The sequence below is a fragment of the Gymnogyps californianus genome, chromosome 4 (genome assembly GCF_018139145.2).
Source record: "Gymnogyps californianus isolate 813 chromosome 4, ASM1813914v2, whole genome shotgun sequence".
Classification (NCBI taxonomy): Eukaryota; Metazoa; Chordata; class Aves; order Accipitriformes; family Cathartidae; genus Gymnogyps; species Gymnogyps californianus.
In genome coordinates this window covers 40,123,996-40,140,001 of record NC_059474.1, presented here as the reverse complement: position 1 = coordinate 40,140,001, position 16,006 = coordinate 40,123,996, and the positions used below count along the sequence as shown (strand labels likewise).

Below are 16,006 nucleotides of genomic sequence, written 5' to 3'. Positions count from 1 at the left end.
GACACAAACCCCACAAACAACATTATTCTTCATTTTTAAATCATCTAGCCCGTTTATCCACTGGGTAAAAAGGTAATGTCACGTTAGTAACATTGTCTTCATGTAAAACAATACTAGCTCTTTTACAAAATGCATTCTGCTACTACTAATGTGTAGTTCACCTATCTTAATTGTGAAAGCTTCCAGCAATATTTTAGATCTAATTATATAGGCTTGCTCATAATGTGAAAGGAAAGACAAGTCTCGTACTTACTGAGTTTGTGTTGCTGGCAAGGAACGTCTTATGATAGAATGAACTTGTCTGTAAACATCCAACTTCGACATGCATCGGCATGACGTGTGATTGGCAAAACTGACGGTTACAGGTTTGGGGCCATGAGAAAGAGGCACTGTGATCTCAAACAACTATAAAAGGGAAAGCAAAGCAAAGAACTTTTTTTATAGATCAGTAACAGTACAACTAAAAATAATATAAGGACATATAAAAAAAGCTACAAGGAATTTAAGTTTAGGCTTTTGTTCTCTACCATCATTCAGTGGCATTTTCAATTATACCACTGAATAATCATTATGTGCGAAATGAATACAATAGCTATGGTATGACAATTAACATTTTTAGTGTTAAACCCTGTTATGTGCCTGTTTGCTTACTATAACATTTAAACTAACGTTAAAAGAGGAAAATGTACAAAGAACTCATTTTTCTAGAGGAAATGACTTCAAATTGGCAGCCTTTTAAAAAATCTAAACCATAACATTCAGAAGGTGCTTCAAAAGGTTGGAAAACAGGTATAATTTAAAAAGGGGGTAAGCTACAACCTAACACATCAGTTGCACAATTACAAAAGCTTGTGTAAAACACCAGTATATTGGACTTAGATCTAAACGTTTTTGGATGAACAGTTTTGAACTGCAGCATACTGTACTTTTGACTTTCCAGTATTTGCATCAATGCAAATTCTATGGTTACCCTAACAGAATGCATCTTGAACTATTAATTTTCTTTTCAAGATATTAAGAAATATCCACTATTAATAAAATAATCGTGTATGTGAATGAATAAAATCCTAATTTTAGTGGGAAATGTAGTTCAACTGGTGGAAGAGGACAACTTCAGCGATACCTTGTGGAAAAACTGAACATGTGACAACAGACAAACAGTGAGACTCATTTCAGTATTCAATTCAGGACATCTACTTTATTAAATTAAGAAGGTTTCACTATAAGACTCAAATCTCGATAGCCTCCTGAAAAGTTAGTTAGGACAAATACTTTAGGTCAAAGTCTTAAAAACTACGTTTTGGTAGTATTTTTAATAGGATAATAGTGCACTGTTGCCTTTTAGGTGTTTAGTCACTTTTCCAAATATATTTAAGAATATTTCTGCATCTTCTGGGGACTTCACCTACCTTTAAAAACATGATCATTGGTTATTATTCCAGTTTCAGTTGATGAGACTGTATAACAAGACTTTAATTTTTAGCTGAGATCTATTTGCAATGCTTTTTTCTAATCAATAACTTCACAGTATGGCATATAGGCAGCCTGCAAATGTAATCAAAATACTGGTAATTTTAAATGATTCAAAAGACAAAGTACAGCTACAGGATGTCCTGAAAACAGTACCTTGCACTGAAGTACGCAAGTGAGCCTGAGTACTAACAAGCATGCAGGTGCAGCAGTATGGGATGTGTTCACCAAGTACCCACAAGGTAAAAGGGCACTTGTGCAGCCAACAATAAAGCCCGTACTATTGATATACCTAAATTATGCCACTTAAACCTAAATTGTATAAAGCATCATCAACTCTGATAGATATTATCTATTTTAGAAAACAAATTTTGACATCATTTAGTGACTGGATCTTTAAAAAAATTTAACATTGGGGGTGTCATCATACAAGAACTGAAATGGCAAAAGTATTATATTTGCTTTTTATTCTGTTACAGAAGATCACAATGTTATTATTTTTGCTGCAAAAAGTACCACATCTCTTACATTAGTTTTAAATGTGGGGTTTTTTTCCTCACTAGAATCTAAAAATGCACACTGGTATATGTTTACTTCTGTAGAAGGAAAACCAAAACAGAAAATAGCTTCCTGCATCTTTCAAATACTGATGAAAAAAACTATCCATCTAGGGAGCTACCATGAAAAGAGTTTCTCTTGTTAGAGAGACTTCTAGCCAAAGCATATTAACACTTGGATTCTTGCTCCAGCTGCAGAAAAGTAACACTTTTTAAAATTTTGGTCTTGCGTCATTAATAAGATAAAGGCACAAGTCCACGTCTAGTTTAAAGTTTGATACCAATAAAATGAATGCCTAATTCTCACGAGACATACCTCCAGGGTTTTCACTAAGTTCAACACAGACTTCTGGGAAGAGACTTTCTGATCAACTTTTTATTATACTTATAATCCTTTTTGGCTTCCAAACCAATATAGGCTCCTCTACCCTTATCTATTATAAAAGTTCCTTTAAATTAATCACAAAAGGCATTCTTACCAAGATGCCTCATCCAAGAAGAGCACTAATCATAACATGGAGCTATCATTTTCATAGTAATATGTCACATGAAAATAGCTTTATGTACTTATTAGTTTCTTTTTAAATTATCCATCTATTTGAAGGTCATCGTAGGTTTTGTTATAATGCACAAACTAACTAGGAAATTGGAGAAGAGGAAGGTGGTGGTGTAGATAAAGAGAGATAACGGACCTTGTTTATAAAAATAGCTTTCATTTCTGCATACAGTACACATTTGAGAAAATACATGCTGAGTTCTTTGGGTATCTGTTTTTTAAATACTGATCTTTAATCAGATGACAAAACTCACCTACATATGCAAGACTTGTATCTTTTTTTAAACAAGTCGTGCTTTCAGAAGGACAGCACAACTGTTGAGACCTCTGAAAATCTGGACAGCTAAGAATCAGATGCAAAAGCCTTTGCTATATTAAATATCTTGTAAGAAAACTGATTCTTAAAAGACATACATGAATTGAGGGGCAGAACAAAGACTATGGACGTAATTACAATATCACATATGTAAAGATAATCTTGTTTTCTCTGCTCTTTTATGACAGTATGAACTTGCTTTTCCAAAGCTGAAGTAAAAACCCACTATAGGGAGAACTGATAAAACTTAGAAACTGAAGATAAGCGTGATTCTTTGCATGGACCAAACTGCAGCTGACTAGAAAAAAGGGCATGTTCTGTTCTTCCTCTGTTCTTGGAGTACATCAGTTTGCTGCTGCAAAGCGTAGCAGACTCCAGACAGCTGGAGATGGCAGATACAATTCCAAACCACCTAAAAGACGTCCCTGCCAGCCCAAGTGCCCTCCTGTTCAGCTTCAGGAGTGCACCCAGAAAAATTTCACTAAAACACCTGAGACGTACTAATTGTGAGTGGGAATGATGGTGAACATGAATTATCTTAATCTACATTTGTGCTTCCATTTAAACTGTGAAAGGTATCAGTTTAGAGATGAATATTGCTAACAACTTTCCATCACCAATTCAGTGGTGCAATGCAAAAACAACCTAGTTAAACAATGTAAAGGTACACTAGCTTCCTTGACCTCACTGAATTACCTTCAGTTTGTTAACTAAATTCTCTTAATAGCAATGTATTTTACATCACCCAATAGTAGCTACTGTTTATACATAAAGTCAAAAAAACTAAGCTGACTATTTATGTTAGAGATTATATTATATTATATTTGATATTACATTTCTAGCCCTCACTTTTGGAAAGTGCTTAAGATGATACATGAACTAGCATTTTGAAAAAGAATATAAACCAGATATATTTTCATTAATGGAAATGATGGAAGTGAAATACTGGGGTTGGAATTATTGATTTGTTCTTCCTACACTTTTGTCTGCACATGCTATTAGGATACTATATTCTGATGCATACTGAAAAAGGAGATATTTATTCTTCTCTTCTGATAATGAAACTATATCAAGAAGAAATTTCACAAGAAATAAATTCTTGAGAAGTAGTCTGTCACAGAAAATGTATTTAATACTCAGAATAATTCAGTTTAAATAATCTCTGGCATTTTAAAATAAGATCCATTCTAAAGAAAATCTATATTCTGCTCTCAGCTGTGATAGCAGCATCTCTAAATCCAATGAAGCTATTTAAGTGTACGTGAATAAACTCTCAATATGCATAAGCTTGGTTTGAATTATCATCTTAATAAATCATTTCAAATTAGGTAAGATCTGACATTGTGTAATGCTTTCTGGTTTTGCTAACATCTCTAATTTATTTCTTGCTCTTCTTCCTCATCCAACAGAACAATAAGCTCAACATCTGTTGTCACTACAGGGCATGTTTGGCAACATGTAACAGCCAAATGTCAATAATTAGAAAGGATATTTCTATGAGAAATGCACCATAACATCTGTGTATCAGGCTGGTTCTTGACCTCTTTTCTGGCAATATTGCTGGTTGTGGGTACTATTGCTGCTACCCACACTGCCCAAATGGGTACCTCTTCTTGGAGATCACATGGCTTATATTTCTGTCCGATCCCTCATTCAGTAAAGGATTGGTTTTACTGTATTCTTACAGGCCAGAATCTTCTCTTCCTTAGAGAAGTAAAAATAGTAAAAATCAGACTAATTCACACTACAAGGCAATAGGAAAAGACATTTCCTTCAGGTGTGTTCTTCAGGGACCAATGCCTAAAGACAGACATTCAGGACCAAAGACTGCAAAGAATGAGCTTCGTTCCCCAGAAGAACATGAGATCTGACAGCAGTAGGGATTAGGGCAGTTTTTTCAAAGTGGAGAGCTTTTATTGCTCGCAGTTTTCAGAAAAATGTTAGTAATTACAGTACATTAAACAGCAAATTAAAGTATATTAAATGACTATTGCTAGAGTTAGAGGCAAATACTCAAAAGTTAAAAGAAAAAAATTAGACTCAACTTGCCCATGCTGTCCTGTACATTTGTGCTACCAACGCTGCATTGTCAGGAAACCAGTGGAAAACAACAACCGAAGCAAAATGTGATAGCATAACTAAAAAGTATTCTATACAACAAAACAAAAAAAAAATTTAAACCACACAAAATCACAGTCAAAGCTCTGTCCTAACCTCTTCCACAGATGGTAGTATCATAAACGTAAGTCAGTAACATACTGTTAATCTCAGTGTATAACACACACTAATGGAAGCTCCACATAACCGAAGAACAGTTGAAAACCATACATAGTTAATGCATTTCACAAGAACTTAACACATACCATTCAGCCAGTCTAAGGCTGTTTTGTTGCTGAAAGCCAGATGGCAGGTCTTCCAGTCTTTCTCACCATTTCTAATATTTCTCTTCAAAGTACTGTGTTCAGCCCTTGTCCCCTTAGGTCTTTACCCAATATGATGATTCTCCATGCCAACCTCCCCTCATTTCAGCCCAACCGAAGTTTCCCTTTCAGCCACCCCACGAAGCTTGATTTCCCTTCCCTCTTTTTGGGCTCCTTAGCATAATTTTTAGCATTTTGGCACATGCACATCTTGTCCCAGCTACTTTTGGATCAACCAGGTTCCTTCCTTCCCAACAAGATAAAGGTGGGTGTATCAATGACAGGCTCTCCCTAGAAGATGGGATTTAGGTGCCTAGATGTGAAACTGCATCAGATTTTTGTTCAGCTGCAAGTTATAAAGTGTTCTAGTTACAAATAAATACAAGTCTCCCAACAATTCCATTTGCCTCCTAGGTCTTTTTTTTAATACTTGAAAGTATGCAGATTGTCTCAAAGATAACAAAACACACATTCCTAATACAAACAAACAAGTTTGTCACAAATCATATCCTTTACCTAAAATAAGGGAACATGAAATTTTTTTTCACATTAAAAAAACCCCAATTTTTGTTTTTAATGATAAAGCCATATACACTTCTTTCTCACTCTGGTCTAAGAAAAAGCAGAACCACCACTTTTGCTGAAGTTTTAAAGCAAAAAACGAAAAAGTAAAAACAACACATCAAGCTGAGTCAGGCATCTGGCAGAGAAAATTTCAACCCCTATTGTTAAAGAATAGCAAAGTTAGGCTCAGAATGACAATAGAGTTTATAATAGAGTATGTTGGATAATCTTAATATTAGGCTACTTAAACTAGAGTTGTTTACCATTGAACAAGATTATGCGTGACTATAAATGTTTTTTCCCCACTTTTCTCTGTCATGAAAAAATTCAAGAGCCTTGTACAGTAAATGGCTTAAAGAGAAATTGTGTGCTAAAACCATGACAGTCATTGGTACTATATGGATTTAAAAAAAAAGTTTTGGTTGCAGGACATTTTTTTTTTAAATTATTTTTTAAGGATATGTATTTTCTGTAGTTCCCACTGACCATTATCAAGATGACTTTATATATGCCTTTCAACCTAGCCAAATTTGAAACGTTCATCTTCAAAAATGAAGGAAGGTCATTTTTCTTCATACATTTGGATTACACAATCTGCAATAAGGTGTATTTTAGGCTTAATACTTAACCTTCATTCAACTGCACCAGCCAAAATTAAAAGGCAGCATATCCTACAGACCTGAACATCAGCTTCTTATGCTTGTATTTACTGCCTCCCAGTACAGGCAGGTATATAATTAAAGAACTTTTCAGACTAATACAAAGGTAAGTGAATAGATCAACTACAAACAATTTTTCCCCTGGATTTTCATTCTTTTACACATCAGTTTTTTAAATCCTTGAAGATCACTGCATATGCTCTGTACTGTACTTCTCAGGTGAGAAGCACAGCAAGAGGACACCAGGCAAAGGTCCCTCTGAATTGCTCTACCCAACCAGACTAGGCCTTTGGCACTCCGCAACCTGCAATTTCTGTGATGCCAAGTGCACCAGTCCCCCTTCTTCCCAACCTTGTTATTTCTTCAGCCGTCCTTGCAAGAGCTTCCAGGCCAGAGCTGCGTGGTCCCGCAGACCACCCTGTAGTAAGCTCTTTTCAGTTCCCACACTGGCAGCGCTCTTCCTTTAGCCATATATAGAGCTGGAGTGGAGAACAGAAACAAGGGTGGGACCAGAGTCTGGTCCACAACCTAGAGCTCAGCATGATTTTAACCTTAAAAAAAAAAAAACAAAAAATCCCAACCTAACAGCAGGCAGGAATCTCTGAACGCTTGACCGAAAGCACTATCAGAATTCCTGTAAAAAAAATTTCCCATATATTCCTCCTTACTGATCCTTAGCAAGGCATGTATTTTTGATTCACTGCATTGATAGCTCCTTCTTTAGACTAGAAGGACTTCATGTCATACTTTCCAGAAAAACTGTTGATTTCTATACAAAGTATTTCTTTTCTTCAGTCGCTAAATTAATTTATTCAGCACTATCATCATATGTGCCAACTTCCACTGCATCAGCACACATAAAATTATTATTATGATCACTGACTTCTGAAATATAAAATAATCAAAACTGTTACTTTCATATCAGGATGAGGGAAGCTTATCAGTCTAGATACTTCTCAAATATAGGATTTATGTATGATTTTTTTCCCAGATTTACATTAACTACACTATGTTCTTCTGATGGACTGTGGTTTATTTTGCCAAGTTTCCCTTAAATTGATTGACTCTCAGTTTCCATCACTTGTGAACTTTGCACTTCCTAAAGTGTCAGTAAGGCTGGCCAAATACAACCAGTGTAACAGAGTACAATGTGTCTAGAGAGATTTTTAAGGTAAGGATATAAGACTGATTTCAAAACTCTACACATCTCTATACTGGAAAGAATGGAAACAAGCTATCTGAAAAATTGTACATCATCATTATTTATTTTACTATCTAACTTTTTTGAAAAAACAGTATTTCAAGGCTTATGTGTGATACAACAACAGGTAACTTATCTGATATAATACATTTCATATCTGTTTAATACGCTTGGGTTCCTTATTCTATCTTTTTATATTTGAATCACTTTTTTTTCAGAAATTTTAACAAAAAACATTTGGAAATTATACTGATATATCTCCCACTACTAATAGTACCTACTATATCATTACAACCATCAGTCTAACACAGAAAAATGCATGGGAAAAGGCATAAATGGTAAAGCTCAAAACGACTGAAAATTCTTGTGACATGCCTCCCCAAATTGTGTAAAGGAACACCATGTACATCTCAAATATGGCAAACAATTTCAAGCTGTTAATTTGTTTCCTGTGAGAAAAGCTCCTCTAAATCTAATTTCAAACTGCTTGGAAAGATGTTTTCCCTTGAGGGACTATTACTGTAACCATGAAACAAGAAGATTTAGGACCTTTACATCAAATGATGTGAAAGAAGCCAAAAAACTGTCCATCCTGCCAGGAGGAAGAACGGAACGAGATGGCTCTGACATCTGCTCGCTGCTTCCCTTCAACCTATAGGCAAGTACCTATAGGTGGGGCATAAAAAAGTACAGCTGAGGGACAGGCTGTTGCTGCACCAGGTAGTTCCAATCTTTGTAACTGCTGTTGAATTACTCGTGTCATGGAAACAGAACAGCTGTTTGATTAATAACAAATTAGAAAAAAACCCAACACAACCGCACCACAAAACCAAAAACCGACTAACACCTTCCCCATAGACCTTTATTAGACAAGCCACCACTTACAAAGTCAGGCTATTGCAGTGTCACAGATAAAGGAGAAGAAAAAGATCTTTTTATGGCATTTTATGAATTAGCCTAGGGGGTCCTCAAATGTTTTCACAGACCTTGTACCACATCTTAATTAAGAAATTGTCTCATATCCCAATCATGATTGTATAAACACCCCTTAGCAACCACAGAACCAGTTTTTGTGGAAAAAAATGGTATTAAAAGCAAAGCAGATGATTACTTTTCTATTCTTCTCTTAATAAAGTTAAGTAGCTAGAAAGGACGAACACAGCCCAAACTAGAGAACTATTGACCTCTCTCTGGACCACCACAGTGTTCCACAAGCCAATCTGGGAACATCTGACCTAGTCCACTCTCCTAGCAATCAATGATTTGCTCCCCATAAAAATAATTTCTATGCTTAGCTCTTTTCTTTTTAATTAATTTTGATGAAAGCTGATATCAACTTTCTTTAGCTTTTAATGTCTGGAACCAATGCTAGAGCTTGCCCTCGCAGTAAGACCTCCAGCTGAAAAGTTAATTTCCCATTAAGCACTTTTTCTGCAGGGTGAATAGTATGAAGTTATCTTACGGAGTTTATGCACCAAAAATAAAGCTACAAAAATGGTGACTTATGAAAAAACAGAAGATGCCTGGTTACTAACCATTTGTTCTCATTTCATTCAGGAAATAAAAAGAAAACAGTAGTGAAAATAGGTGTGTAGGGTACCTGAATTCCACAGAAGGGTCTTGAATCCAATACTTTTTTCTTCCTAATTCTCATCTGATATAGGGTAAGCTGTGGTCACATAACTTTAAAAAGATTTGAGATGATGACAGATGAAGAGATATAGCTATAGCTCTCTTCCTTTATTAAGGGTTTTTTTTTTTAAAACTGCATTCTGTCAAGGACCAGATAAAACTGGAAAGCAGAAGCAAGACAGAAAACTCAGAGATTAAATTGCTTGCTTTTACAGAATAGGTAAGAAAACAAAACAATGCTATTGCCTCTTTCTTCTTTCTGGTAAGTCCTTTAACATTTTCCTTTTCAGAGTCTCTCAAATCTTTAACTACTCCTACAGCATATCATCACCAATGACATCAAGAACTTAAAAAAGAAACTCAGTACTAAACATTTTCTACTAGGCAAAAAAAAAAAAAACTTCACTCAATAGATACGAACAGAAAGATGAATAGAAAGGGATTCTTTACCCCAAACTGACATGGTGCTCAAAGACCAGGAAATCTGTGCTAAATGGAACAACTCTCTCTGTAACTAGATCATCCTTTATTCCAATAAGCTAAACTTCATAAATACATGCCAAAAAAAAAAAAAGTCATATTTCTTGGTTTCTAACATGAAAATTATATTTGTATCTTTCAAGCAACTAGAATTAGGACAGCTATTTGTGGGAATAACTATGAACAAAATCAGTGTTGCAGTTTTCCTTGTTTAAGCTATTTGAGTTACATTATTCCTGTGCTGTGTGGCTGTCTACCACTGGCTTAAATTTAGGACTGACAATTCTTGGTAGAATACACCTCTTCAGACAGACAGATTTGGTGAGAAATGAAGACAGAAAATGTAATAAAAAAAAAAAGAGTTGGTTTTTTTTCTGTTTTCTTTACGTCCACTTTTCCTAATCCCCTCTCAAGAAGGCTCAGAGCACTAAGAAGTTTCATGATAAAGGAATGACATTTCCATGGGCTACGATTTTATAGTTGGCTATGCAGTTGTGTATCTTCCTTATAAAGATGTACTGCATCTTCAGCCAGATGAATCTAGTTGAAGAAGGAAGCAAGGTTTACACTAAAATTAATTTTCTTCAAAGTAACAGAAAGATGAGGTAAAAAGCAAAATAGCACACAACCAACAAAAAACCTACCAAACACTGTAACAAAAGCAAAATACCCTAGCAAACATTTTGAAGTACGACTATTTTTACATGATTTTTGAGGGAAATGTTGTTGTAAGATAATTGTGATAATTGTTATAGCTACTTAAAATAGAATAATGCATGTATGCTTTTCCTTTAAAGGCAGCTCAGGCTCATTGCATAATCTCTGCACACTCCTACCTGATCACTAGCCCTGAAGTTGAAGAATAAAAACAGCACATACACCTGAGGAAGATGCATTAAAACAAAACAAATAGGTACATTATTTTAATATCTCTTAATACAATGAAGTTCAGTTCCTAAAAGGCTTTATTTGCAACATGTATCCTGTCTGCACATGTCCTAAAACAGTCTTCACTAACAAAATTACAGGCTAGTTTTCCAGAAAGTGCTTGCCTAATACAGCAGGCAAATGGTAGATGCAAAAAAAAAGGATAGAATTAAGTTTCATGGATAATCTCAAAACTGAGAATGGGACGTCATAATTTGCACCACCCCCCCCCCCCCCCCCAAAAAAAAATATATATTTGGGGGAAAAAGAGTGTTAAACACTTTGCAGTAGTCTCTTCAGCTGTTTTTCCTATGTATTCTGGAATTGATTTTTTTCCTTCCTCATAGCAGCAATAACAAGGTTTAAAATATACATTATCATAAATGAATTTGCAAGGAGCACTTGGACTGTAATAAGAGTGAGAACTTACTGTCTTGCTGATGTAATTTGTGCTGATATTCATACACTGGAGTCCTTCACTATTGCAGCAACCTCCACATCTGTGGATGGATACACATGGGGGTTTAAAGAAGGTGTTTGTAGTTGCTCCAAACTCTTTTCCCACATCCACACACACTTCACGTGGCATGCACTGAGTTTTTCTCCATTCAGTATCAATACCTGCCAAGTTATAGGGAATTTCATGTGTTACAAAGTAACTGTTTAAAAACAATACTCTCCTGCAGTAAATTAGTAGGATTTTTTTTTTTTAAGTTTAGAACCAGAATATGCATTGCTAGAGTCACACCCTTTATTCAGTGAAATACACACATCTCTGTTAACTTCTAGCTAATTTTTCTTCTTCATACGGATGTGACAGATTGTCATGGAGCAGAAGAAAAGTCACAGCGGACCTAAGAGGGAACCTAACAAAGCTTGGCAGATCTTACGGCATAGAATTATAGAATGGTTTGGGTTGGAAGGGACCTGTAAAGGTCATCTAGTCCAACCCCCCTGCAATGAGCAGGGACATCTTCAACTAGATCAGGTTGCTCACAGCCCTGTCCATCCTGACCTTGAATGTTTCCAGGGATGGGGCATCTACCACGTCTCTGGGCAAGCTGTCCAGTGTTTCACCACCCTCACTGTAAAAAATTTCTTCCTTATATGTAGTCTAAATCTACCCTGTTTATTTTAAAACCATTACCCCTTGTCCTATCGCAACAGGCCCTACTAAAATGTCTGTCCCCATCTTTCTTATAAGCCCCCTTTAAGTATTGAAAGGCCACAATAAGGTCTCCCCAGAGCCTTCTCTTCTCCAGGTTCAACAACCCCAACTCTTTCAGCCTTTCTTCATAGGAGAGGTGCTCCATCCCTCTGATTATTTTCGTGGCCCTCCTCTGGACCCCCTCCAACAGGCCCATGTCTTTCCTGTGCTGAGGACTCCAGAGCTGGACGCAGTACTCCAGGGGGGGTCTCATGAGAGCAGAGCAGAGGGGCAGAATCACCTCCCTCGACCTGCTGGCCAGCAGCTAAAGCTGTACATGTCCCTTCTCCTGTGCCTGGGGTGAGTCTCACCTTGAGTGAAGTCTGAAGAAGTACTGCAGAGAACCTCCACAAAGTAATTTTAACTGGTCTCACACAGTACTTCACTTGGATACTACATATTAGAAACATTAAATTCAATGCCTACACACTTAACATGAAATTAATTTGAATGCGTTTACTTTGTTAACTACAAGAGTATAATTTAAAGCAAAAGGTTATTATTTAGCAATTATATACATCATATGATTTAATCTGAAAGGTGATATTTGTGCCCAGATTATCCATGCAAATTTGGGCAAACATTTACATCGTGTTATACAGCCTTTTAGCAAATACAATCTTACACTAAACAGCCATGAGACTTGCAGATGTACAGGCCCCTTTATTCTCTCTTGGCACCAGTTTTTGGTAGGCTATTCAGCAAAAATGGAAATTTCACCTAACATGTACCTTAAAGTCTCCATTAAGGTACATGATTTCCAATATCATGTCAAAAAATACAACTCCTGATATGAATCCTGTGTTTCTCTGCCTGCAAGCACTTGCTTAAACTGTAAGCTAATGTACTTTTATCCAGGCCATCCGAAACACTAAGGGGTCTTGACATATTTGTTTAAAAGCTGTTTTTTTCTGGTTTGAGCATAACGTCATGACAACTGCCCTCTTGTAACAGGAAGAAGCTACAAATGGATTATTTGGTGTCCTAGAGCAATAACGCGTGAGACAAGAAACCATTACCAGCCATGACGTAATTGCAGAAAATGAGCCGAAACAGTTCAATGAATCCAACTATTAGTGCCCTCTTTGCTTTCTGCAAAATTGTTACAGCCTCTACAAAGCACGATTCCTTATACCTGAAGACAAACACTTAACTTCCTATATCTCCTCAGCTGAGAAAGCAGTCTATACCTTTCTTACAATGGATGTACCAAAAAAACGTCTGCGGAGCAACTTATTTCATTATGGAAGGTTGACTATCGAAGATTTTATGTTATAGACGTAACATCAAATCAAACTGCTGAGGTTGGTTTACTGGCAATGCTTAGCTTTTAAAATATTTTTGACACAACTGAGAAGCCTTTGGATTTTAATTTATTGTGTGTTAGAACGTGTTTCGTGTCCTGTACTTACTTTTCAGGATCTCTGCATTATAGTGTGCTGCGGCAAATTTCAGGGAATCATCGGATCTTGTGTCAAAGCTGGAGTGTTCCCTGTGGTGTTGCCAACCTCCTTTCCTCAACTGACATTTGAACATTTTCCAGTATTCTGGGTAAAGTACTGTCATGAGTTCATCCACACTGGACACAGACCGCAACTGCTCTTCCAGGTCTTTGCTTGCATGAGCCTGTCAAAGTAACATGCAAGATTAATTACTTTCTCTATTACACAAGGTTTGCTGGAAACTAGCCTGAAAAACAACTCATATATTGTAAAATAAAGTTGCGCTCAAAGGGATCCTCATTATAAAAACGGCTTTTGTCAGTCAATGCCAACAGTACTATATTGACAAATACTGAAATGTTTTGCTTCTGCCACTAATTCTTTATCATACTTGTAGTTCAAAACATCTGTGTGAGAAAGGAGTTATAGAATTAAGCCTATACAAGTACAGTTTGCAGATTAAAAAAAGGGGGGGGGGCATTTTTATCCTGGAAAGAAAAGTTTTCATGATAAAATTTTGAATGCTTAAACCCCAAAATATTTAAATGATGTTCATGTTATTTAATATCACACATTCTTAAAGTAACACCAAATTTTTGCCCATTTTCCTTTAGTCCAGGAAAATCGAAACACCCAGAAATGCAAAAAAGGTTAAATTAGAAAAAAGAAGAAAATAATTCATGTTATTTTGTACCTTTTTAGGCAAAATCTTAATAAACAAGTTCTATCATAAAGCACTAATCATTAAATCAGTAGCAGTCAAGGACTTTGGTACCTTTAAGAATCTGAACTGCACGCTCCCTCACTGCTATGAGTTTCAAATGAAACTCTTCAGGACTCTAAGCACTACACTCCTTAACTTCTTGTCTCACGAGTAGCCTCAAATCCTGTAATCTCGCTTTCTTATTTGCTGGCTTTTACACAAACTCATTACAATTACATTTTCCTAAAAGACTACAACTCAGATTCACATTCTAATTTCTCACTTATCTGGAAGATTACTCTGTCCTCTTAGATGGAACAACATATTGCATCAAAGGACTGCTGTTATTCCCTGCCCACCCTTCTCATCCATGAATTGCTGACTTCCCAAAGGGAAGGGCAGTAAGGAGAAAGAAAAGTACTGAAGAACCTTTAGCCACCTTCTCAGCCTACGTGGCCCTTAGATGGCAGTATGAGACACAAAATATAGAGGTACACTTTGTAAAAAGTGTCTAACAACTGGCTGCAGACTCTGTACAGTTTACTACAAAACTGTTGCTCTAATCCAAGAAACATCAGGCTGTAACAGTGTAAAACACATGTCTAAAACCAGAAAGATGAAACTATAGAAACCGAAATCTAAGATTCCTTATCAAACTCCACTGCTAATAAAAAAGAAATTCTTTCAATTCAGTGATTTTGAAAATTATGTGAGTAAAACAACAGTTCTGAACTAGCTCACTTGAATCAAAACTGCGCCTTGTCTCACAAACAACTAAAAGGGTACAACATGGCACATGCTGTCGCATCCACTTCCTTAGCAGGTGTCCAATATGGGAGAAATGCCTCGGGGTAAGGCAGATTCACAGAACTCATTTCCATAAACACAGTTAAATACAGAAGCCAAAGCTAATACAGATTTCAAAGTCATTTTATATGTCAAAGTGTTATGAAGTTAAAAAAAGATGTTTTCACTAAAGCCTCTCTAACCACAGTGTCATGACAGACTACTTCGTCCTGGGAGATTTAAACAATCAAGCTATCAGTCTCAAAAATGCAGTCACTCAGGACTTCATCTCTTTCCTTGCCTCCATGGGAAGGGTCATCTCTGAGCCAAGCCACGCAGCAAGCAGTATCTGGGGGCCTTGCCTTCAAATTCATTGGCAACACAGAGCATCTCGCTCCTCACCACCTCTGCTCTCCTTGCACGACACCACGCAGGTTCTCAATCAGTGGGTCACAGACAAAAATCCACGCTGAACAAACAACCAATTCGGCCACTGTCTCCTTGCTTTCAGCTCTCCTGAGAGGTGAAAAGAGCAGGGTTTGAGCGGCCTCATTCCTGCCAGACTGTTTCCTGAGGGTGCTACAGTACATGCCCCTTGAGTAACGGGAAGCAGGTCCCTGCACCAGCGCAGTAAATGCCAGCGTCGCAGATGCATGTCTGCCACGTGGTGGGAATATGCGTGGCACAGGAGGTCACGGCATGGAGGCAGCATGTATATCCTGTCACAAGGCTGGGTGCCAGTGCATTATGTAAAAGGCACAGGAATGGAAACTGTGTTTAGTCATTTAGTAGCTGATCCTAGGCGGTCCTAGCAGATCATGACGATCCAGAGAATCCAACCAAAGGTTCACCAACCTTTGAGGGATCCCTTAAAAGCCTGTGCAGCCCACTGTAGACAAAATGTTGGCTATTGCTGTTTCAGATATTCAAGGTACAGACCTAGATCAGCAGAAAAATAAGTACTGAAACTCCAAATTACTTAGTTGATAAGAAGTCAGGGTATGGAGCAGGAAAGAGGTTATATTTGTTAGAAATAATGTGTATCGATGAAATCTGCTTTGGTCAGGAAATCAAGTCACGTCTTTC

General features: G+C 36.9%; 1 protein-coding gene across 1 annotated transcript in view; it reads right to left on the bottom strand.

The window, feature by feature from the left end:
• Nucleotides 1–16,006, bottom strand: part of VEGFC (vascular endothelial growth factor C) — an 83,451-nt gene that overhangs the window by 9,781 nt on the left and 57,664 nt on the right. The window contains 3 exon segments of the mRNA XM_050896261.1: nucleotides 254–405; nucleotides 11,213–11,403; nucleotides 13,402–13,615. Of these exon segments, the coding sequence (XP_050752218.1) occupies nucleotides 254–405; nucleotides 11,213–11,403; nucleotides 13,402–13,615 (557 nt within the window).